This window comes from Camelus bactrianus, chromosome 16 (genome assembly GCF_048773025.1).
Source record: "Camelus bactrianus isolate YW-2024 breed Bactrian camel chromosome 16, ASM4877302v1, whole genome shotgun sequence".
Lineage (NCBI taxonomy): Eukaryota > Metazoa > Chordata > Mammalia > Artiodactyla > Camelidae > Camelus > Camelus bactrianus.
Genome location: NC_133554.1, coordinates 30,464,279 through 30,488,897, shown reverse-complemented (window position 1 = coordinate 30,488,897; position 24,619 = coordinate 30,464,279). Strand labels below are relative to the sequence as shown.

The window sequence follows — 24,619 nt, the reverse complement described above, 5'->3', positions numbered from 1 at the left end:
ATCATTTTACAATGTTGTGTCAAATTCGAGTGTAGAGCACAATTTTGCAGTTATACGTGAACATATATACATTCATTGTCACATTTTTTTCTCTGTGAGCGACCATAAGATCTTGTGTCTATTTCCCTGTACTATACAGTATAATCTTGTTTATCTATTCTACAATTTTGAAATCCCGTCTATCCCTTCCCACCCTCTGCCCCCTTGGCAACCACAAGTTTGTATTCTATGTCTATGGGTCTGTTTCTGTTTTGTATTTATGCTTGTTTGTTTGTTTGTTTGTTTTTTTAGATTCCACATATGAGCGATCTCATATGGTATTTTTCTTTGTCTTTCTGGCTTACTTTGCTTAGAATGACATTCTCCAGGAGCATCCATGTTGCTGCAAATAGTGTTATGTTGTCGGTTTTTATGGCTGAGTAGTATTCCATTGTATAAATATACCACATCTTCTTTATCCAGTCATCTGTTGATGGACATTTAGGCTGTTTCCACGTCTTGGCTATTGTAAATAATGCTGCTATGAACATTGGGGTGCAGGTGCCATCCTGAAGTAGGGTTCCTTCTGGGTATATGCCCAAGAGCAGGATTTCTGGGTTATATGGTAAGTCTATTCCTAGTCTTTTGAGGAATCTCCATACTGTTTTCCACAGTGGCTGCACCAAACTGCATTCCCTCTCAGTTGATGACTGACATCTTTTCAGGTCAATACAGGAACTTGAATATTCTTAATGGCTGCATGACACTCCTCGGGTGGGCTTTGATGGGTGTTTCCTAACAGTCTGTTGATTCTTCATTGTTGGTTATTTTATTTTGCCTAACTTTTCACTATGATAAAACACTGCTGGGAGGAACGGGCAGATCACAAATAGCGGATTATTTTAGAATGAATTCTTAGAAATGGAGCTGCTGGCTCTAAGGATATATTCTTTTCTTAAAAGCTTTTGATACCTATTGTTAAACTGTTCTCATGAAGGTTTTGCCAATTTACATTCCATCCATCCAGGCATTAGTGCCTTTTCCCTACACCCCTGCTAAAATGGGTGTTACCATTAAACAAATTGAATCCTCTTTTGATGTCTTTCTTTGATTACTAGAGACATTGGGCATCTGGCGCTTTTTAATGTTTGTTGGCCATTCATATTTTATGAATTGCTTATGTGTATCAAGTACCCATTTCTGGTTCCTGTGGTTATCTCTTATTTATAGATCTGTTCATGAATTTATATATTGGAGACATCAGTCCTTGAACGGACATAAATAAGAATTAGAGTAAAAACTCCTGGTACCATGTGGCAGTGCTGAAAATTGAGACATAAAGTGATTGGCTATTGGCTCCCATTCTGCGCCCAACTCCCTAAGAAGATGGCTAAAGCTCATATCTTCTGGGGTGAGGAAGGGAGATATAGCAGGTGGACAGGAAGGGCTGGGTGGCAGTGGTCAGGGGAGGGGAATTTTGGGAATGGGGACGTTGAGGATGAGTCAGGCCAACTAAACAGGCTGGGGATTCCTAGCACTGCTGCTTTCAGCTGGTCCCAGAATCCTCTGTTGATTTTAGACAGAGAAGACAGCTGCCAGCAGGTGGCGCCAAGATGCAGAGAGGACAAGATGGAAATTGCAGAGTCCAAATCTGGAGTCCCTTGGCTGGCCAGCTGCCCTGATGCCCCTTAGTGCTGGGATGCATTTATATCATCTTTTATAAAGGTTTAAAATGTTTTTCTTTGATACTTGCTTCTTACTGCATATTATTTTCTTGATACAGATCTTTCTTTTCATGCTTTTTACTTTTTTCTTTAAATTTTTTATTGAGTAATAGTCATTTTACAATGTTGTGTCAAATTCTAGTGTACAGCACAATTTTTCAGTTATATGTGAACATATATATATTCATTGTCACTTTTTTTTCGCTGTAAGATATCACAAGATCTTGTATATATTTCCCTGTGCTATACAGTATAATCTTGTTTATCTATTTTGCATTTTAAAATCCCAGTCTGTCCCTTCCCACCCCCCACCCCCTTGGCAACCACAAGTTTGTATTCTATGTCTATGAGTCTGTTTCTGTTTTTATATATATAAATATATATATAAATATATATATAAATATATATATATATATATATATATATATATATATATATATATATATATATATATTTTTAGATTCCTCATATGAGCGATCTGATATGGTATTTTTCTTTCTCTTTCTGGCTTACTTCACTTAGAATGACATTCTCCAGGAATATCCATGTATCTGCAAGTGGCGTTATGTTGTCGGTTTTTGTGGCTGAATAGTATTCCATTGTATAAATATACCACTTCTTCTTCACCCAGTCATCTGTTAATGGACATTTAGGTTGTTTCCATGTCTTGGGTATTGTAAATAGTGCTGTTATGAACATTGGGGTGCAGGTGTCATCCTGAAGTAGGATTCCTTCTGGATATATGCCCAGGAGTGGGATTCCTGGGTCCTATGGTAAGTCTATTCCTAGTCTTTTGAGGAATCTCCAATACTGTTTTCCACAGTGGCTTTCCTTGCTTCCCTCTCCCACTCTTAATGATTTAGATGTCTTCTTTTACAATTTTGTGTTTATTCTTTTTGTAATTCATGGCAGTTATCTCCTTTCCAGTTATGAGTTTCTCATTTCTGTAGCATCCTGCTTCTTTTCTATTTAGAGTAGACCTGTGAATATTTCTTTTAGCATGGGTTTAGTGTTGCTAAACTCTTTCAGATTTTGCTTGTCTGTGAAGTTCTTTATCTTTCCTTCTATTCTAAAGGATAGCCTTGCTGGATAGAGTATCCTAGGCTGTATCTTTTTTTCATTCAGGACTTTGAATATATCTTGCCACTCCCTTCTGGCCTGTAGTGTTTGTGTAGAGATATCAGCTGAGAGCCTTATGGGGGTTCCCTTGTAACTCACTCTTTGTTTTTCTCTTGCTGCCTTTAGGATCATTTCTTTATCCTTGACTCTGGCCATCTTGATTATGATATGTCTTGTGTGCGTCTGCTTGGGTTCTTCCTGTTTGGGACCCTCTGAGCCTCCTGTACTTGGATATCTGATTCCTTTAGGTTTGGGAAGTTTTCAGTCATGATTTCTTCAAATATCTTTTCAGTCCCCTTTGTTCTTTCTTCCCCTCCTGGAACCCCTATTATGCATAGATTGGCATGCTTTATATTATCCCATAGGTCCCTTACATTGTTTTCAGTTTGCTTTTCTCTCAGCTGTTCTGATTAGGTGCTTTCTGTTGTCCTATCTTCATGGTCACTTTTTCGTTCCTCTGCATTATCTAGCCTGCTTTGTACAGCCTTTAGGTCAGCTCTCATCTCAGCAAATGGGTTTACTAATTCAATTTGGTTCTTCTTTATAGCTTCTATTTCATTTTTGACATATTTTATATCTCTAAACACTATTTCTTTTAGTTCCTTCAGTACTTTGATCAATCCTTTTTTGAAATCTTGATCTAGTAGGCCATCAATGTCTATTTCCTTGATTGTGCTTTCAGGGGATTTCTCTTGATCTTTTAATTGGGAGTGGTTCCTCTGCTTCTTCATCTTGCTTGTATCTCTCTGGTGCTGTGGCTTAAGGAGTATCAGTTATCTACTTCTCCTGGAGACGTGTGCTCTTAATGATTTTATCGGGAGGTCTTTGTGTCTTCACCCTGTTTCACATACTCAACTTGCTGTTTGCAGAGGCCCTCCGTTGGCGCCCTTGTCTGTGCTGCTCCCAGTGGCTGTCGGCTAGCAGATCGTGCCCCCTCCCAACACTGGGTCAGGTGCTGAGCTCTTACCTGGTGGGTGGGCAGGTCACTCCCCGTCCCGATGCCGCAGTCAGCTGCTGGGCTCGGGCGAGGCAGGTGGGCTGATCGCGTCCCCTCCCAGCACCGTGGTCAGGTGTTGCATTCCTGCCAGGTGGGTGGGGGGCCACCCGCCCTCTCCCAGCGCCGGTTGCTCCAATCTCAGGGACCAGGGCAGAAAGATCCTATCTGCCTTGGGCTGTAAACAAGTCTCAGTCCTGCCTAGGAGGTTGTGGAGCCCCCGGGTGTGGATTCAAGTCTCGGCCCTGCCCCCGGCCTGGGCGCTGCGCACAGGAAGAGATGGCGGCTGTGGCTGCACCCCGCCTCTCTTCTCATGAGAAGCGCCAGCAATGGTGGTGCGGTCAGAGGAGACAAAGGCTATGGCGCCCCTCCCCCCAGGGCACACCAGCCGCGTTGCTTTGCCTTTTTCGCAATTTATGTGGGACTGAGGTTGTCCTGCTCCGTATCCCCTCCGAGCCACCGCGCGCAGCACCCTGCGGTCCCCTGGGGCTGCCTCAGTGCAGCTGCCCCAGTCCTCTGCCCTCTGGGGCCGCCTGCCCCGGCCCCAGCTGCCGGCTCGCATCTCGGGCTGGGTGTCGCGGGGACCCTTTGTGACCGTTTAACTCAGTTCTGTCAGTCAAGGGGTGCTCAGGGCAGATCTGAGCCTCAGAGGCTCCCCCTCCATCCCGCTGGCGTCTCCGTTGGAGAGGGGAGCCCCAGCGAACGAGTGCCAGTCCTCCTTTGCCACTCCCTCCTCGCGGGATTGGTCCCGCACTATTTTGCTTTTTCTTCTTTCTTTTTTCCTTTTCTCCTACCAGATTTTTGGCATCTTTGTCTTTCGAAGAGGGTGATGTTCTGTCGGAGTTCGGCAGGTGCTCTGGATGGCTGAGAGGGTCCATAGATGTGAGTTTTGGTGTATTTGTGGGAGAGGGTGAGCTACAAGCGTCCTTCTACTCTGCCATCTTGCTTCTCTGGTTTTTTTTTTATTTTAAATATCCTCCCCCATCCCTCAAATATATACTCTGTCTCTTTTTAAAAAAAATTTGGAGTCTTTGAAGGTTTACTTTCTTATGTTTATGTAATCTCTGTGGGGTTTATTTGGTGCATGACATGAGGTGGATATTTAACACTCTCCCCACTCCCGCTCCTTGGTTAACTAATGATTCCAGCAGCCTTTATTGAATAATCAACTTTCCCGCAACTGATTTGACAATAGTATTCTTATATATAGGTGTGTCTTTTTCTGAGCTGTTGATTTCTGTGTCAGTGACACATTGTTGTAGTTGTTGGAACCTTGTACTGTTTTCTTAAATCTTGTTCCCTGGAAACAGACTCCAAGATGGAGAAATGGGTACAGAGGTTTATCAAGGAGTCTCTCCTGGGAGATACACCTGTAAGGAAGTGAGGGAGGCAGCACAGGGCAGAGGGAGAGGCCAACTACCATGCTGGGTTATTTTTTTTTAATTTATTTTTTTAATTGAAGTATACTTGATTTGCAATGTTGTGTTAATTTCTGGTGTACAGCATAGTGATTCAGTTATAAATATATATATTCTTTTTCATTATAGGCTATCACATGGTATTAAATATCATTCCATGTGGTATACAGTAGGACTTTTTTGTTCATCTGTTTTATATATAGTAGTGTATATCTGCAAGTCCTGAATTCCCAATATATCCCTCCCCACTCCCCCCCCCCCCGGTAACCATAAGTTTGTTTTTGATGTCAGTGAATCTGTTTCTGTTTTGTAAATAAGTTCATTTGTGTCATTTTTAAAGATTCCACATATAAGTGATATCTGTGGTATTTTTCTTTCTGACTTACTTCGTATGGCGATCTCCTGGTCCATCCATGTTGCTGCAAAAGGCATTATTGTATTCTTCTTTATGGCTGAGTAGTATTCCATTGAATATGTTGTAAAGGGATAGGAATGATATGTGACATATGGCAACTATGAAATGTGTTAAACAGAAAATTTTATAAACTCTTGGAATACAACTCCCTTTTGAACCAAAAACTGCTTTGTTTTTAATGACAAATTGAGGTAGTCAGTAACCATTATGTCCTTGCTCATCTAAAAATAGGTGTGGAATTTTGAACTAGTGGCAGTTACCTAAAAAAACAGAAAGGAAGACTATATGTATGTTGCAATGCATTATTTTTTACTTTAAAAACTTCACCGAACTATTGCCTATAAAAAAGAGATTGAGGAGTGTAGGCTTCTTTCTTGACTCATCAATTCTTCAATTACTGGATAATAGTTACTGTAATCTCCGGCTTGACCAAATCTGTCCTTTATGATTTTTGAATCAGCACCTTGTTTATACTGTATTCTGGTAACTGAGGTTTCAGACAGTATGTTTTTCACCTGGGAAAAGCCCGCTGTTGTGGATGCCAACATTACCTCATGACACTGCCTTGTGTCAAGTGTGTTTATCACCATGGAAACCTGTGCTTATACCAGCACCTTTATCTCTAATCTGCATCAAGTCATTTTTCAAAAGTTTGTTCTAATGATTCATCAGATTCAAGACATTTTTACCCCTTGAAATAAGATCATTTTCTTGTCTCATCTCTTCTGCTAGTCATGCTTACATTTCTGCATCACTGTTTTTCCTTCTTTTTTTTGGCTGGGAGGGAGGTAATTAGGTTTATTTATTTACTTATTTAAATGGAGGTATTGCGGATTGAACCCAGGCCCTTGCGCATGCTAAGCACATGGTCTACCACTGAGCTGTGCTCTCCCACTGAGCTATGCTCCCCACCCCTGGCATTTCTCTACCACTTTTGCAGGCTTCAACCCTGTCAGTGTACGTATTAGTGTTTAATAAAATAATTCTTATTAATAATTATTAGAGTTGTGAGAGGCAGTCAGGAAATTTTACAGAGAAGGAAACTGAAGCTCAAATGTTATGTTTTCTTTTATGTAATACAAGTCGTTGGTGTAAGAATCAGAGTTAGAACCTGGGTCTCTTGACTCTGTCCAACACTCATTTCATTATATCAAAGTAGACGCAGTGGTGATACATTCTCCTCCTTGTCATCACCCTCACTGAGGGTGTCCCTGCTCACCCATTTCCTGGAAGAGGTCCTAGCCTGGAAGGTGTCACACCTCAAGAGATGAAGTTTATCAGTGAAGAGCCTGGATCTTCTAGTTTTTAGCATCCCTTACACATGAAATTCAGTGTTTCCTCCTTAAATTTTGTCTCTTTGGAGCAATTTAAAAACTATCACTGGGTAGTTTATATTTTGTAATAATTTCTTTCTTTGGAAAGGAAGAACTTCTTGGAGTGTGTGTGTGTGTGAGTGTGTGAGACAGGCAGGTATGGTAAAGCAGGTTTTAAAATAAAAAATTTAATTCTTTTTAATGAGGAATATTTTCTTATCATTTACCCCAATTTCAGCAACTTTGCTTTCAGTTGCTCCATGTGAAACACATTTGGTGAAAGTTATAATTAAGCAAAACTTCCCATGAAATCTACCAATTTTCCTATGAATCTCTGACAATCACAATGGATTCATTAACCTAGAAGCATTCAGTCTTTGTTTTAGTGAATTCTTTTTTAATTTTCTAAATTTTAATTTTGTAATTTATTTTATTATTTTATTATTTTAAACTCTTCTTAATGAAGGGAATATAACTTCTGTTCAGTTGGCATTGATCAGTGGCATAAAATTAAACATTTTAGGTCCATGTTGAATTAAATAAGTTTATATCTTTTAGTTTCTATGTCTGCCCACATGTTTTAAAAACATTTTACATAAAATCACTTTTTTGGGGGAAATAAATTTCCAGGGGTTAAATTTTTTGAAGTTATTGTTGAATTCATAGAGTGGTACCTTGGATGGGAAGGACATTGGACTGGTGGTTTGCAGCCCTGAGTCCAAGTTCTGTACTGTCACTTAATTGCTTTGAGACCAAGGAAGTGACAAGTAACACCTCTGAGCCTGGATCTTGATCTGTAAATGGTCATCACGCTTTTTATCTTTCACGGTTTGTGATGATCAAATTTTTGTGTATCTGTGTATTTAAATTCTAAGTGATCTATAAACATAAAGTATAATCACTATTCAATTAATTGTTATGCTAGTGTTTGTTTTCTTGAGTTCAATCTCTACGCTTTAGAAATAATCAATATTGAAGGTGGGGAGGTAAGGTGGAGTGAGTTTTACGTCTGGAGGATGAATTTTTATGTCAGACTTAAGGAAGTACTCATTTGTATTTTCTTTCTTCTTGTACTTCTAAGCCTAGAAACTTAATTGTAGCAATGGGTTGAAAAGTAGTATTTTCTGATCTGCTTGAAATAGATCTATCTGTATTGATTGAATCTCCCACTTTTGCTTTAATTACCTGGAAGATGGTTTCAATGAATGTGAATTTTTCTTAAGCTTGCCTTGGTTCAGTTATTTTTCACATACAGACAAATCTATCCCTCCTACACAGTCAAAGCTTCCAAACAGGATGAAATCCCTCTGATCCTGAGCGGAGATTCAGATACACCCAGGGGTAACTTTTGATCTTCTGTTTTATGTAGGGGCTGAGGGGCCTTCTGTGAAAGATGTCAAGTCTTCTCTGTGATTGGGTTTCGGATCTATGCATGTGCAGATGGGCAGGGACCTGGCAGATGCTGACTGTTGAGGAAGGACTCTAAGAAAGAAGTCACTTTAAAGAAAGATGCACTTCATCATGAGCTACACTTGACTGTGGAGCCTGTATGTCCAAGGGGTTGTGAGGGTCTTGAGTGTGGAGGGCTCATCCATCTGGGCAGTTCAAGGGTTAGAGCTGTAGGGGACGAGTGTGCTGCTGTGGAACTCTGTACTGTCTTAGGGCTCTGCTGTGAGCTCCCTTGTAAAGTGAAGGGTTAACCCAGAAGGACTGGGATGCACAGACCCTGCACACTCCAAAGAAAGGTCTGGTCCTACCCCAGCTCCTGAGAGATAACCTCTAAGCCTTGAAACATCCTGTCTCATAAACGTGTCTTTGTGAATGCAGAAGGTTTATGCTAATGATGTGATTTATGGTGAGTCCTTGACCTACAGTGTGTCAGTTTGACCTCTGAAGGGACTGGAGGTTGAGTAGGGTGAACCACATGGGTGCTCCTTGCCTGCATGACCAACCCCCAGAAGAGGCCCCGGATCCCAAGGTTTGGGTGAGCTTCCCTTACTGGCAATACTACATACATGTCACGCATCATTTCTGGGAGAAATAAGGCTGTTTGAATCATTACACTTTAAGAGGACAGCTGGGAGCATATGCCTGGCGTCTCCTATGCGCCTTTTGCCTCTGCCGATTTTAGTCTGTATCCTTTCCCTGTAATAAACCATAACCGTGAGTCCAACAGCTTTTCCGAGTTCTGCAAGTCCTGCTGACGAACTATCGAACCCCGAGGATGGTCTCCAGGGCCACGAACACACTTATGCAGAACAGAGCTCAGAGGAGAGAGGGAAGAGTGTTTCCTTTCTCACATTAAGATAACTTCCAAGTTGTTGTAGCATCATGAGACTTAAGAGTTTCAATGGCCCCAGTGCAGAGCATTAAATTATAGTGCAAAAGGCTAGTTGCCAGAGGTTCTGGATATAGTTTTATAGGTGGGGATTAAAGAATTAGGGAAATTAATGTATAAATGTTCAGAAGAATGCACTGATAGCTATATACTTTTAGTTACATGTCAAAGTTACTAAATCTTGTAGCTAATTTTAAAATTACAGCCATGTTCTCTCAATATTGTGTATAAATATACCCCTTTTCACATCAAGCCGGGAAAAGGCCCTGATGAACCAAGGCAGTCACTTTCCTCTTCCCTCTCTGGATGGCTTTCCTGCCTCAGACACTAGTTCACACACATTAACCTTCTTGCCAGGTTGTACCTCGCACCCGAGCAGGATCATCTTGGCTTTGCTGGGCGCCGTGTTGCTGCAGGCAGAAGCATCACAAAGAATAGGATCAGGAGCTGTGCCGTCTCTCTTCTCTTTGTAGATTTGCCATTTTGGCAACACATTCCCCGGAATGAGCTCACTTTTCTCCTGAATGCTTCTGTTTTAGTTGGGTGATTTATTCAGTGCATTGCCTGAGCCTTATCCTAAAGCGGGGAGAATTATCATTCAGTTTTAAAAGGATTGATAGGATGAGCTCTCTCATTCTGAGCACCAGGGATGACTCTGAATCAACCTTTGGGATCTTAGTTCCCTTTGGGGGAATTTGGCATGGATTCGAGAACTTCTAAGCTCTCCGATGTCTGTAAAGTTCTCTGATTTCATGAACTGAATTTTTACATTTTAATTCCTTCATCATGTAGCTACATTTACTTTTTTAGTTTAATTTTTTCTTCCACTTTTATTAAGCTATAATTGACATACAGCACTGTATAAGTTTAAGGTGTGCAGCATAATGATTTGACTTACATACATCGTGAAATAATTAGCACAATAAGTTTAGTGAACATCCATCATCTCATACAGATGCAGAATTTTTAAAATATATATATATTTTTAACACTATGTTTTTTTGTTTTTGTTTTTAGTTTTCTTTGGGGGGGAGGTAATTAGGTTTATTTTTATTTAATTATTATTATTTATTCAATGGAGGTACTGGGGATTGAACCCAGGACCTCATGCATGCTAAGCATGTGCTCTACCACTTGAGTTATATCCTTCCCAGAGATAAAGAATTGTAAAAATAGATTTTTTTTTATGATGAGAGTTCTTAGGTTTTACTGTCTTAACTTTCACGTATAACATAGAGCAGTGTTAATTATATTTATCATGTTGTACATTACTATCTAGCTTTGTTAAGTAAAACCAAACAATTTTTCAATGCAATTGTGTTTATAAACCTACAAGAATATTAGAATTTCTGTTGCTCCACTTCCTCTTCTACACTTGATGCTGTGAGACTTTTTGATACTCGTTAAGTTGGAGAGTGGGAAATGGAAGCTCTTTGTAGTTTTAATTTGCATTTCCCTGATTACTAATGTGGTTGAATATTTTTGTATATTTACAGAATGTATAAATTTCCTTTTCAATGAGAAGCTTGTTCAAATTTTTATGTCATTTTTATAGTGCTGTCTTACTTTATCCTCATGTCTCTCAATCTTCTAATATATTTGATCATGTGTATAAATATTTTATATATATATATACACTAATCCATTTCTGTGCTGAATTCTGGATAATTTCTTCAGAATACAATTTTCTCATTTCTTGTGCATTGTGTCTAATCTACTACTGAATCTAAATATGAGATTTTATATTTCATTGTATTACACTATTTAGAAGTTGCCGTTTGTTTCTTTTTCAGATCTGCTTAGTCATTCTATTCAGATTTTTGGATTCTGCTCATTTTCAAGGTTGTTTTTTATTTCTTTAAATATATTCATCCTATTTTTTATATTCTCTGTTTTATAATTGTCTCTATTGGTTCTTGCTCATTGCACCTTGTTTCCCTGGGTTAATTTTTGATCACAGACAACTGATTTTCCTTAGAATTTTATTTATGTGAGAATCCTTTGAGGCCTGGGATGATGGTGGGTTTATCTACAGAAAGTTTGTATTTGCTTCCATTAGGGCACCTGGGAGGGTACCTAGTGGGTATAAGAATTCTTTTAGACTGAATTCTCAGCTTAAAGTTATTTTGGAACAGCCAGATAATGTGAATTTTGGCTACAAAACTGCCTGAAATTTGGTTTGTAACTATATATTCTTAAGGGTAATTTCCCCCTCTTCCCTAATGCCAAATGGGGAGACAGGAAACTTTCTTTGCAGTCCTGCCATGAGGTGAGTTTATTTCTCGGTCATGCTTACACCGAATGCATGGCCCTCTGCGGCTCACACCGACAAGGGAGGGTCTCTGTTGATACTTCTCTCCTTAGGCAAGTGTTCTGCTTTATCTCTTGACTGTCATACTCTGTGGGGTCATAACAACTGAAGTCTAAGCTCACAGCTTCAGCAAATGTCAGAGTATGGCAGATTGGGGATTTTAGTGGAAGTATTTTTATTCCTTTTGAATTTACCTCATTTTGAATTATTGAGAGAGCCTGATGAAAATCTAGGAAGAAATCTGTTAATTATTTTTTAAGGTTTTCATACAAATCAAGAGCTGTTAGGTGTTCATACATCTGTACCACAATCATGAACATTTTAAAGATAAGACAATACTACCAGTGGTAACTTGCTAAAGGAAGGTTTATTGACTACAAAGAATTGACAACATTTTCTGTAGGCTAATCAAATGAGTCATCAAATTTGTATGTAATGTTTTTCCAGATGAATGGGAAGATACCACTGTTGGTTACCTAGATAGAGATTATATTTCAGTTAACAGAAAGACAACAAACAGGACAGACATTTTTCTTAGACTCGCTCATTTTTCCGGACAGATACGTAATGCCTCCTCTTCTCAGAGAGTGTTTGGCACATACTCTCTCTCGTGTATCAAATTAATTGCTTTGAGATTTCTCTTCCAGGGAGTGGAGCCTGGTGGTAAGTATTTTGCTGCGTTGGTCTACCTCCTCAAGAACTTTCTTAACCACAATGGCTTTGACTGGATCTAAAAGTTAAATTTTAAAAGATTTTAAGGGAGTTAAAACAAGATGAATAGAATCACAATAGCAAAAATGTGGAAGCACCCCTAATGTCCCTTAATAGATGAATGGATAAACAAAACACGGTCTATTCATACAGTGGAATATTATTCAACCTTAAAAGGAAGGAAATTCTGATACATATGAGAGCATGGATGAGTCTTGAGGACATTATGCTAAGTGAAACAGTTGATCACAAAAAGAGAAATATATGATTCCACTTATAAAAGGTACCTAGAGTAGTCAAATTTATAGCAAGAGAAAGTGGAATGGTGGTTGCTAGCAGTTAGGAGAAGCAGAAAATGGGGAACAAAGAAACTATTGGTTTCTTTGTTTTTTAAAAAATTTTAAGCTTTATTTTGGTTGTTGTTTATTTATTTTGAATGGAGGTATTGGGGCTTGAACCCAGGACCTCGTGCATGCTAAGCATGTGCTCTACCACTGAGCTACACCTTTATGGGGAACTATTGTTTAATAGACTTAGGGTTTCAGTTTTGCAAGATGAAAAGATTTCTAAAGATGGATGGTTTTGATGGTTGCACAATAATATAAATGCATTTAATGCCACTGAATTGTACAGTTAAAACGGTTAAGATAGTAAATTTTATGTTCTGTGTATTTTACCACAGAAAAGCAGAAAAAATAAATAAGAAGTTACTTCAACTAAAGGAATAATAGGATTTTTATATAGGATGGACGATGCAGGAAGCACAAATACTTAAACTTGTTTTTCAGGAATTTTGATTTCTTGGTTAGCTAAAAACATGGTGTCATAGCACTTTGTTTAAAATTAGCACACATCACTAAAGTTAGACACCTAGCACACACTGATATCTACTACAAAGCTTTATTATATCTGTTCTTACTAAGCTCTGGGAATGTGAAAACAGTCAAGCTGTGCATTGAAGATGAAGTCGTATAACTTAAAACCAGAATTCCATTTTAATTACCTTTGATTTGGTTTCCCACATTTCCAGGTCCATAATCTTTAGACTTGTAACCTCCAGACTTGCAAGCCCTGTGGACACATTGTTGAAAACATCACAAAAGAGAGTCATTTAGAGAGAACCCTTCAACTCTAGATCCACTCTGCCATTTTTCTTTAGCTTGTTTGGTGAGAACAGTTTCAGTGGGTGACACAGTTGAAACTACTCTGCTTTAGCATCAAGAGCTGGTCTTTTTAATTTTCTCACCTTAAATACAGGGCTTGGGGCACTTTGATTTTGTAAGATGGGGCTAATTTGTGTTTGGGCAGTAGTGTATTATGTTTACTATTTAGCATTCATGATAATAAACGTGGTCATTTCAATTTATGTTCACTCTTCCACTGATCTAAGTTTCAAGTAGATTTCAGTATATTGCATCTTCCCTGTAAAGTAGTGCACCTACCCATCATCTCCACCGATAAGGAGACAGTAGGTCTCAATTTCTTTTTCCAGGTGGACCTTGATGTCGAGGAGCTGCTCGTACTCCAGTTTCTGGCCCTCGGTCTCGGTTCTGACCTGGTGCAGCTGCTCCTCCAAGGCCCCGATCTGTGCCTGGATCTGGGCCAGCTGCGCGCAGTAGTTGGCCTCAGTCTCAGTCAAGGAGCACTCCAGGGAGTGTTTCTGCCGGGAAACAGTAAAGAAGCTGAGACGGATATACAGATAGGCAGAAATTTGCTTTCACAGATGACTTTCTCCTCTTGTTAACTCTGCCTTTAATTGTTTCAAATTTCACATTGACCCATAGTTAAAAAGATTCTATGACACTCATAAATAATCAGCAAATTTTTCTTTTTGGTAGAACGGACCTAAAGACATCAGTGATACTGTTTTAGCTGTTATATAAAATCCTATTCTTTTCTTATGTTCTAAGTCAATTACATGAAAATACATACGGATATATTCCCAATGTGGTTAAGGACTTTAACTTCAACTGGCACACATTTAAAATGAATGTAGGAGCTTAATTTCTGACATATACAAACAGCTCATACAGCTCAATATCAAAAAAACAAACAACCCAATCAAAAATTGGGCAGAAGATCTAAATAGACATTTCTCCAAAGAAGGCATAACAGATGGCCAACAGGCACATGAAAAAATGCTCAACATCGCTAATTACTAGAAAAGTGCAAATCAAAACTACAGTGAGGCTCCCACCAGTCAGAATGGCCATCATCAAAAAGTCTACAAATAATAAATGCTGGCGAGGGTGTGGAGAAAAGGGAACCCTCCTGCACTGTTGGTGGGAATGTAAATTGGTGGAGCCACTATGGAGAACAATATGGAGGTCACTTCAAAAACTAAATATAGAGTTACCATATGACCTAGCAATCCCACTCCTGGGCATATACTTGGAGAAAACTCTAAGTAGAAAAGATACATGCACCCCAATGTTCACAGCAGCACTATTACAATAGCCACGACATGGAAGCAACCTAAATGTCCATCAACCTAAATATCCAGATGACCGCATAAAGAAGATGTGGTATATGTATAATAGGTTACTCAGCCATAAAAAAGATGAAATAATGCCATTTGCAGCAACATGGATGGATTTAGAGATTATCATACTAAGTGAAGTAAGTCAGTCAGAGAAAGACAAATATCATTTATATGTGGAATCTAAAAAAATGAGACAAATGAACTTATTTATAAAACAGAAACAGACTCAAAGATACAGAAAATAAATTTATGGTTACCAAAGGGGAAACAGGTGGGGGTAGGAGGAGGATAAATTAGAAGCTTGGGATTAACAGATACACACTACTTTATGTAATATAGATAAATAAAAAGGACCTACTGTAGAGCACAGGGAACTATATTTAATATTTTGTAATAACCTATAATGGAAAAGAATCTGAAAAAGAATATATATATTCTGAATATATATGAATATGTATATATGTGTGTTTGTGTGTGTGTATAGATATCTATATATCTATATATCTGAATCACTTTGCTGTGCACCAGAAACTAACACATTGTAAATCAACTGTACTTGAATATTTTTAAAAAGAAAAAAAAATCATAACCTAGAAGATGATAAGAAATCGTCCTTTGCGTACCGTGGCTAAGAGAGACTGAAGTTCGATTTCCAGCGTTTGGAGATTGCGCTTCATCTCGGTGAGCTCATTTCGGGCAGAGGTGGTGGCTCCAACATCCTCGGAGATCTGCTGTTGCAGCGGAGCGCTCTGAAAAGGTGTAAGGGAGGGAACAGATCTTAATTTTGTGAGTATCACTTAAACGCGGAGGGAGTCTTTTCCAGACAAGACTCACCTTTTCGTTGAACCAGGCCTCCGCATCCCTGCGGTTCTGCTCGGCCAGGCCTTCGTACTGGGCCCGCATGTTGTTCAGCAGAACTGTGAGGTCCACGCCGGGCGCCGCGTTCATCTCCACGTTCACGTTGCCTCCGGCCGCGCACTGCAGAACTTGCATTTCCTAGGGGCAGAAAAAGTGTTCAGCTCAGCAACGCAGGGATGTCATAGAAAGTCTAGAGGCTAAGCTTTGGTAGGGTTCTTAGAGTTCATCTGAGTCCCACCTCCCAGACTGTGCAATGACCTCTACATTTTGTATTTCCTGTCTTGTGAAGTAGCTTGCTTCTATTCTTAAGGGTTTTAATTGCTAGAAAGCTGTTCCTAATGGTGAACTTAATTCCTGCTCCTAGGACTCCAATTCATCGGTTAGTTCTTCTGCACAGAAAAAAGTATTCCTTCCTTTTCCAAATGAAAGTCCTTAAGATATTTAAAATGAGGTATCCAGGTCTGTTATTCTGTTTATTTGTGGCTGAAATGTCTCCACCTCAGTGGACTGGTCTTCATTTCACTTACAGACCAGCTTAGATGTGTTCTCCACTCAGCTCTGTCCTGACCGCAGACACTATGAACATGGTCCAAGGGCAGAGTCTGAGCATTCTGAACAATTAAAATAGTTATAAATAAATATTTGTTTATATATATATTTAATTATAATTATAAGCATATTTATTTGTTTACAATTAATAAAGGAAGAACACTATCCTCTAAATAATCCTAGCTGTTTATTAAGCTGTCAAGCTTACACAGGGACGTTATAGTTTCATGATGGACCTGGGTGTCAGACAGATCTCTGTGTGAACTCTGGTTCTGCCCTAGAGTGGTTAGGTGAACTTGGGAAAATGCTTAACTTTTTTAAGTCTCAATTTGCAGATAAGAAAATAAGAATAAAAAAAATCCTTCTCTGGGTTGGTGAAGGATGTGCAGGAACTCTTAGTAATAAGACTTAGCAATACTACCTGGTGTGTAAATGCTAAATAAATGCTGCTGATTATGCTAATTATCATCATCATAGAAATTGGAGTCAGTTTTGCAGCCAAAGTCTATATCGTATTCCATCTGAGATGTGGGCTGTTGGGATGTACTGAGTCAGTTGGATGGTGGAGGGCAGACCTCACTGCTAAGACAGTGCATAATGAAACAACAGGGATCAGCTTATGTGTCTGCTGCAGGAATCCACATCCCTGCCCATGTCCCCGGCCTTGCACCAAGCACTCCCTCCCACCCCCGGTAATTCTAACATTTTTTCCTCCCTGGTGGTCCCTATACCTTCTATTTCTTCAGATGGGGTTTTTACTTCTGAGGATCTAGTGAAGATGTCCTCAGTTCAAGCAGAAAAAGAAAAAGATTTTTTAAAAAAGCCATGTGGGTTTGCTTGGAAGTGAGTCATTTAAAAAATCAATTGTATTTAATTCATCAAAAAGTTGTTGAGTAACTCCCATGGCCTGTAACCCATATTTGAACCCATATATCCATATAAATGTTGTTCTTCAAGAAAGTATCTTTACAAGATAGCCTCATGACTAATCAAGGGGCATTCTTAGCTTGATTTCCTGCTTAGAGCATTGGGCTTGACTAGAGAATTTTTTTTTTTTGTCTGTTTAACAATATCAAATTCATTCTCAAAGAATATTTTCTCAGGAAATAGTGGTTCTGAAGCAACCCCCCAAATGTGTCTGGAGTAGTGGCTGTATGATCAGATTTAAGAGTCTAACTCCCAACAGTGACTACTTTGGACATATACTATTTCTTTGGAAGTGTAAATTTTGATATAACAATTTAATTTCAGTCTCATTATTTTTATAGCCATGTCTATTAGAATATATATATACTTAATGTGTGTATGAAGTAAATGTTTAAGTGTTTTAAATCTGCCACTGTCTTATAGAAATTTAGATCTAGTTTTCTTAAGATGTCCTTAAAGCATATTTATTTTATCTTAATTAGAAGTGATCTCTTAAGTGTGTTATTTTAACTTAGCTATAATTACCTTGCTCAAACACAGTTCTTGTAATCCTGATTAGTGTGGAAAACAAGATTCTTCTGCCCCCCCCCCCCCAGGACATTTGATGAGAGATCAAGATTGAATCTGTACAAATACTTCACCACTTCTACAGACAACTCAGGACTCATGCCTGTCTGACGGTGGGTCTTTAGTACCAATTTCTTATTTATGAAGTCAAGTCCATTATCCCCTGTCAGATGGACAGAGGGATGGCAACATGGAGACAGTCAGCCCTTACCTCTTTATGGTTCTTTTTGAGGTAAGTCAACTCTTCACTCAGGGTTTCATACTGAATCTCCAGGTCTGTTCTGCACAGGGTAATTTCATCCAGAACTCGGCGCAAGCCATTGACATCACTTTCCACGCTCTGGTGAAGAGCCAGCTCATTTTCATACCTTAAAGAGTGTTAAAGATTTTCCAGTTGGTCACATGGTTGGAGAAATAGTCACTGATCAATGAGCAGATGCTAGAATTCTAGAATTTTTGAGTGACAGATTTAGCCACAAGAGACATTTTCAGAGCTTATTGTATCATAATAATTATTTTATTTTGAGGTAATTCTTTGGCAGAAAAAGAGCTCGGGTACTGGGCACTACTTTTGTAGTGGTTCATGCTTTATATTTAATAGCCAAAGTATAAAAAAGTAGTAACATCCTGTTTCTTTTAATTCCGAATGTTTTATAGTGTTGGAATAAGAGTGGGTCATATTTAATGAGGGATCAAGAAATAAATTCAGTAGAATGCTTTCCATTGACCTCCATGAATTCTTTCTACTCTGGGCACTACTTACTTGAGTCTGAAATCATCAGCGGTCAGCCTGGCATTATCGATCTGCAGAACAGCGTTAGCATTGCTGGTGGTGGAAGCGATGATCTAGAAATGGGGAGTTTGACTTTTTAGAGGCAACTTATCACAACCAAAACAAAACAAAACAAAAAGTATTTTTACATTAGGAAGTAGAAAGAATCAAAATCAATAGTTACTAGATAATGACATTTTTTTCATGACCAGTGAATCTTCTTAGTGCTTATTTCCAATGCTAAATTGAAATTCCCTTTAAGAAATCACAAGTAAAAGTGATCAATGTTTTTCGAATTCAGTGAAGAAAGGAAAAGAACATTTAGAAATAAACGTACAGAGAAAAGATGGTGAAGGGTAATTTCTTACCTGGTTTTTAAGATCGTCGATGATGGGGAAATATCGACTATAGTCGTGATCAAGACCGCGGCAAGAACCGGGTCCGTATTTCTCATACCAGCCCTTGATCTTCTGCTCCAGGTCGGTGTTGGCCTCCTCCAGGGCGCGCACGTTGTCCAGGTAGGACGCCAGGCGGTCATTGAGGTTCTGCATGGTCACCTTCTCATTGCCAGAAAGGAGACCCCCCTCACTCACAGTAAAGCCAGCACAGGGATTGCCCCCCACTGCATTTCCTCCCGAGGAGCTGCCCCCGAAGGCACACGAGAAACCACTTCCAATTCCAGGCGCGCCGCAAGCATTTCCAGCCCCAAAGCCGGCTCCCCCACTGGAGAGCCTGAGTGATCCTGCCGTGGCACGGGGACCGGCCCTCCTGGATCCGCTGGAAAGTCGGAGAGACATGGTATCTGGGCGAGCGAGTCGCAGAGCTGTCTCTGAAAGCCGGGGTGGAGTGACTTCCCATCCCCACTCTCCTGGTCCCCCTTTTATAGACAATTCTCAAGTGTGTTCCGGATGAAATTCTGCCTACATAGAGTAAAACACAGCTTGCCAGCCTCAGCAAGTTAGCATAATTGGATGATTTTTCCTAATTAGTAGCTAACTTTGCTGGGCTCATTTCTGTAGGAGGGCAGTTGCCCTCAGGTTGGTGGTTATCTGAGAAATGGGTCTGGGTGGAGCAATTTCAGCTTCCTTATTATATTTTAAAATTGAGGGTGAGTCATCCCTTCCCTCGTTGGAAGATAAAACTCATCAGTCCACCACGCAATAAAAATCAGGCGTCATGGTTTTGGGCTATCCTGCCAGGGCAGATTTTGATGTCTCTGAGAACTTTTTCTGCTTCTATTTTTACAGTTCTTTCCGCATCAATAGAGAACAGAGCTATAATCATCATTATTTCCCCAACTTGGATCTTCGATCCCCAACCTTCCCCGCCCCCTCCCCCACTCTTGCCCCAGTTTCCGGTGGGAAGTTAAGTTCCATTTTGACTGACATGCATTATATTTTGTTGACACTTAACTTATGTCTGGGGATAGTTGTCTTCTCATATCCATTTTGGTAATTAGGAACACACCCCTAATTGCTGTTGTGGGTTGTGGGAGTTTGGAAGGACATTAACTCATTCCCTGACCCTGCAAAATTTGAAGCAAACCTGGAAGGAAATATTTCATCTGTTTTTATTCACTGTAGTTTAGCTGAGGTGAAAGTCATCCATCAACTGTTTACTGGGTGTGGGTTCCTAGATGTTTATTGAAAACTCTAAATATTGGGGAAATTTTGGGGAAATCTGGAAACTGGCTTACGGATGACATTTCCATGAATATTTATTACGTGAGGCTGTTGTGAACATATGGATTCACCCATTCATTTTTTAACAAATATTTATTAAAAACCTACTATATGCCAGTCACTGTTATGACACTTGTGATAAGTAGAATTATAACATTATTTGTCCTGTTATGACTGGCTTATTTCATTAACATAATGCTTTCAAAGCTCATCAATGCAGTAGCATGTATCAGAATTTCCTTTCTTTTTAAGGCTGAATAATGTTCCATTGCACATATATAATGTATTTTGTTTATCCCTTCATCAGTCAGTGGACTTGGGTTGCGTCCACTTTTTAGTTATTGTAAATAATGAGTATGGCTGTACAAATATCTGTTCCGGTCCCCACTTACACCTTTTGTGAGAATATACCCCTAAGTAGAATTACTAGATCACATTATAGACGGTAATTCCATTTTTAATTGTTTGAAGAAATGCCATACTCTTTTCCCGTAGTGGCTGTACTATTTGACATTCCCACCCATAGAGCACAATTCTAATTTCTCCACATCATCACCAACATTTGTTATTTTCTTTTTTTTTTTGAGAGTAGCCATATCAGGTGATATCTCATTGTAGTTTTAATCTGCATTTCCTTAATTGTTAGTGATGTCAGGCATCTTTTCATGTGCTTGTTGGCCGTTTACTTATCTTCTCTGGGGGAAATGTCTAAGTCCTTTGCTCGTTAAAAATATCATGTTGGTTTTTGTTTTTCATTGTTGTTAATTTGTAGGAGTTTGTTGTATATTCTGGGTATATATAACCCAGATAATATTAACCCATTATCATCTTATTTTTAAATAAGTTGAATTTATCACTCTTTTCACTTTTGAATTGTGATTATTTTATCTTATTTAAGAAGTGATTAACTCTCTGAGGTCATAAAACTTGTTTCCTAGAATATATTCTAAGCATTTAATCATTTTGCCTTTAATGTTTAAGGCTTTGGGAGTTTGGAGTAATTTTTGTGTATTCTGTGATAGAGAATCAAAATTTCATTTTTTCCAATAGGGATAATAATTTCAGCACTTTTTACTGAATGGTGCCATCCTCTCCCAACAATGCCATGCCATGTTGTCATAAAGCATAAGTTCAATGCCTCCATAAATCAGTAAATCAAAGCCTGCAATAAATCTTCATGTAGATTGTTACTATTTTTCCGTCGGTCCTGGACCATATCATTTTGGTTACCATTGCTCCATAGTATAACCTGATATCTGGTAAGACAAGTATAGCATTTTGTTCTTCTTTGCCATCAAGTCAAATATTCTTTCTTTATTACTCCTTCATATAAATTTTATTTTATTTTATTTTTATTTTTAATTTTTTCCTTATGTTGGCTTTTTATTATTTATGAAGACTGGATGCCATTTATTCTTTTTTTTTGCTTTTAAAAAAATTGAAGTATAGTCAGTTTACAACATTGTGTCAATTTCTGGTGTACAGCATAATATTTCAGTCATACATAGGCATACATATATTTGTTTTCATATTCTTTTTCATTGTAGTTTACTACAAGATACTGAATATAGTTCCCTGTGCTATACAGAAGAAACTTGTTTATCTATTTTATAAATAGTACTTAGTATCTGCAAATCTTGAACTCCCAATTTATCCCTTCCCACCCACTTCCCCCCACTGGTAACCATAAATTTGTTTTCTTTGTCTATGAGTCGGTTTCTGTTTTGTTAATAAGTTCATTTGTGTCTTTTTTTGTTTTTTTAGATTCCACATGTAAGTGATAACATATGGTATTTTTCTTTCTCTTTCTGGCTTACTTCATTTAGAATGACAGTCTCTAGGTCCATCCATGTTGCTGCAAATGGCATTATTTTATTCTTTTTTATGGTTGAGTAGTATTCTATTGTATAAATATACCACACAACTTCTTTATCCATTCATCTGTTGATGGACATTTAGGTTGTTTCCGTGTCTTGACTATTGCAAATAGTGCTGCTATGAACATTGGGGTGCATGTATCTTTTTGAATTAGAGTTCCTTCTGGGTCATATAAACATTAAAATCAGCTTCTCAAATGCAGTACTATCCTAAGATTTGCCTTAAATCTATAAAGCTATTTGAAGAAAATTGACATCTCTATGATATTGTGCATGTCTATCCAAAAAGTTGAATATTCTTTCCATTTATTTAGGTCTCCCTTAGTATCCTTCAGTGAAAAGTTACAGATTTCTCCATAATATGCTTTCACATCTTTTTTTAGAACTACTTCTAGATATTTATCTACTATTGTTGTTAAAGCTATTTTTTAGAAGTCACAATTTCTAGGTAAATTTTACTATGTAAAGACATGCAATTGATGTTTGTATAGTGATTTTGATCAACTTTGTTATGCCTTAAGGCTCTTTTTGCCCCTAGTTTTTATTTATTGATTTATTTCCAGCTTTATTTAGGTGCAACTGACAAATAAAATGATAATATACATGTATGTTTTGAAATGATTTTCACAATCAAGGTAATGAAGGTGTTAATCCCCTCACACGGTTACCTTTTTCTTTTTCTTTTCAGTGAGAACGTGTACTATCGGCTCTCAGCAAATTTCAAGTATGCAAAACAGTAGAATTCACTTTGGTCACTGTGCTACACGTGAGAGCCTCAGAATTTATTCATTTTATAACTGCAAGTTTGTCCCGTTTTCTTAACCTGTCTTCGCCTCTCCATGCCCCAGCTCCTGGCAACCACCGTGCATGGAAACATTCTTGAGGTAAACAAATCTAGGGCTATCTAAGCGTGTAGAGTAAGATGTTCAAGTCCTTCCTCTCCTTCCCCACTCTTCTGTCCTCCCTGCTCTCTCAGATGATTACAGTTTACCCTTCCAGATGTTGGCATCCTTTCAAATGCGTTTCTGTTCATTTCATACATACATGGCATGTAAACATGAACATGCCATAGTTGAGTCATCTGTGTTATATGTGTTGTTCTGTAACGTGCTTTGTTCCCCTTACGCAATATGCCTTAGAACTTGAACAGGTGTCTAATGTGGATGAAACTGTTGGTTGACCCTCAGTTTTGAGCTGGGCAATAGCTGCCCACGATAAAGATTACTTTCTTCAGCTTTCCTTACAGCTAACTGTGGCTGTGAAATTAAGTAGCTGATGTGATTTAAGCAGGGGTATATGTGACATGTTCTAGAAACTTAATCTAAGAAGAAGCTGACACAAGTCTTTGTCCTATCTTCCCCCTTTCCTCCATCCTGCTGAAGTGGGTGTGCTGGCTGGATATAAGGGTTGGAGCATCATCTTGGGACATGAACCAGGAGTATACCTTGGGTACGGCAGAGGAGAAAGCTGAAAGGACTGTGGGTTCCTGAGGATGCCCTGAGGTGCAGAGCTATTATCCCAGCCCTGAATAGACTACCTCTGAATTTTAAAAAATGTATCAAATTGTACACTAAATTTTTTTAGTTTTTATTATTTGGAGGGGGAAGTAATTAGGTCTATTTATATATTTATTTTTAATGGAGGTACTGGGGATTGAACCCAGGACCTCGTGCATGCTAGGCATGGATTCTACCACTGAGCTATACCCTCTCCCCACCTCTGAATTTTTGTGTGTGAGAGAAATAAACTTCTATCTGCATAGTATCTTGTTATTTTGTTATTGTTAATCAGGACCAAACCTAATATTAAGTAATTTGTTCAGATTGTTCCCAACTTTTTTGCTATTATTAATAATGCTAAACATATTATCATTTTTCTTGAGGATAGAATCCTTAAATTTATTTTGTCAGTTCTTTTTAGCCAAATTTATTGAGGTTTAATATGCATATAATTAAATTTATTTTTTAAGTACACAGTTTTATGACTTTTGACAAACCCATAGTCATGGAACCTCCACTACAATCAAGATAAAGAAAGTTCTGTTACCTAACCCACCAAATTCCCTTGTACCCCTAGTCAACCTGTCCCCACAGCCTCAGCTCCATGAAAACACTGATCAATTTTCTATGTGTGTAGTTTTGCCTATTCTAGAATGTCATATAAATGGAATACAGTATGTGCCCCTGAGTCTGACTTCTTCTAGCATAATTCAATTGAGATGCATTCACGAATGAGTCAGCACACTGGGCAGTCGGAATATTCCTAGAAGCCTCCCATGGACCTCATAAATAGATCCCACTATGCTCAACCCAACTTTCTCTTGACTTAGAGTGACTCTGTGTCCATATGCCTACAGTAGATCAGTTCATGCCTACTAGTGTGCCTGTTTAATAGCATCCTTTGCTCTCAGGTGTCACATTTGGACAATACCTTATGGTCACCCTATCTTAGAAGGGCCCTTGAAATGCTTATGGATGTTTAAATGTCACCAGACCTGAGGGAAACTGATGATGGAGGGGAAATTGGAGTGGAAAGAGATAGAAAACTTAACCAATTATGGTAAAATTATCTTAGTTTTGTAAA

The 24,619-nt window shown here is 38.7% G+C and overlaps 1 protein-coding gene and 1 long non-coding RNA gene across 2 annotated transcripts in view; one reads left to right on the top strand and one right to left on the bottom strand.

The window, feature by feature from the left end:
* The window catches only part of LOC123618410 (uncharacterized), an 82,572-nt gene that overhangs the window by 48,598 nt on the left and 9,355 nt on the right, over positions 1 to 24,619 (top strand). Inside the window, exon 2 of the long non-coding RNA XR_006726835.2 lies at positions 22,725 to 22,920. This is a non-coding gene — a long non-coding RNA (uncharacterized LOC123618410). The remainder of the gene's footprint in view (positions 1 to 22,724; positions 22,921 to 24,619) is intronic.
* On the bottom strand, positions 11,960 to 19,347 carry KRT25 (keratin 25). Its single transcript, XM_010960437.2, has 8 exons — positions 18,846 to 19,347; positions 18,469 to 18,551; positions 17,917 to 18,073; positions 15,639 to 15,800; positions 15,428 to 15,553; positions 13,765 to 13,982; positions 13,326 to 13,393; positions 11,960 to 12,341 (listed from the first exon to the last, which is right to left on the bottom strand). The coding sequence occupies exons 1-8, from the start codon at positions 19,272 to 19,274 to the stop codon at positions 12,232 to 12,234; spliced, it is 1,353 nt and encodes a 450-aa protein (XP_010958739.2). The 5' UTR covers positions 19,275 to 19,347; the 3' UTR covers positions 11,960 to 12,231.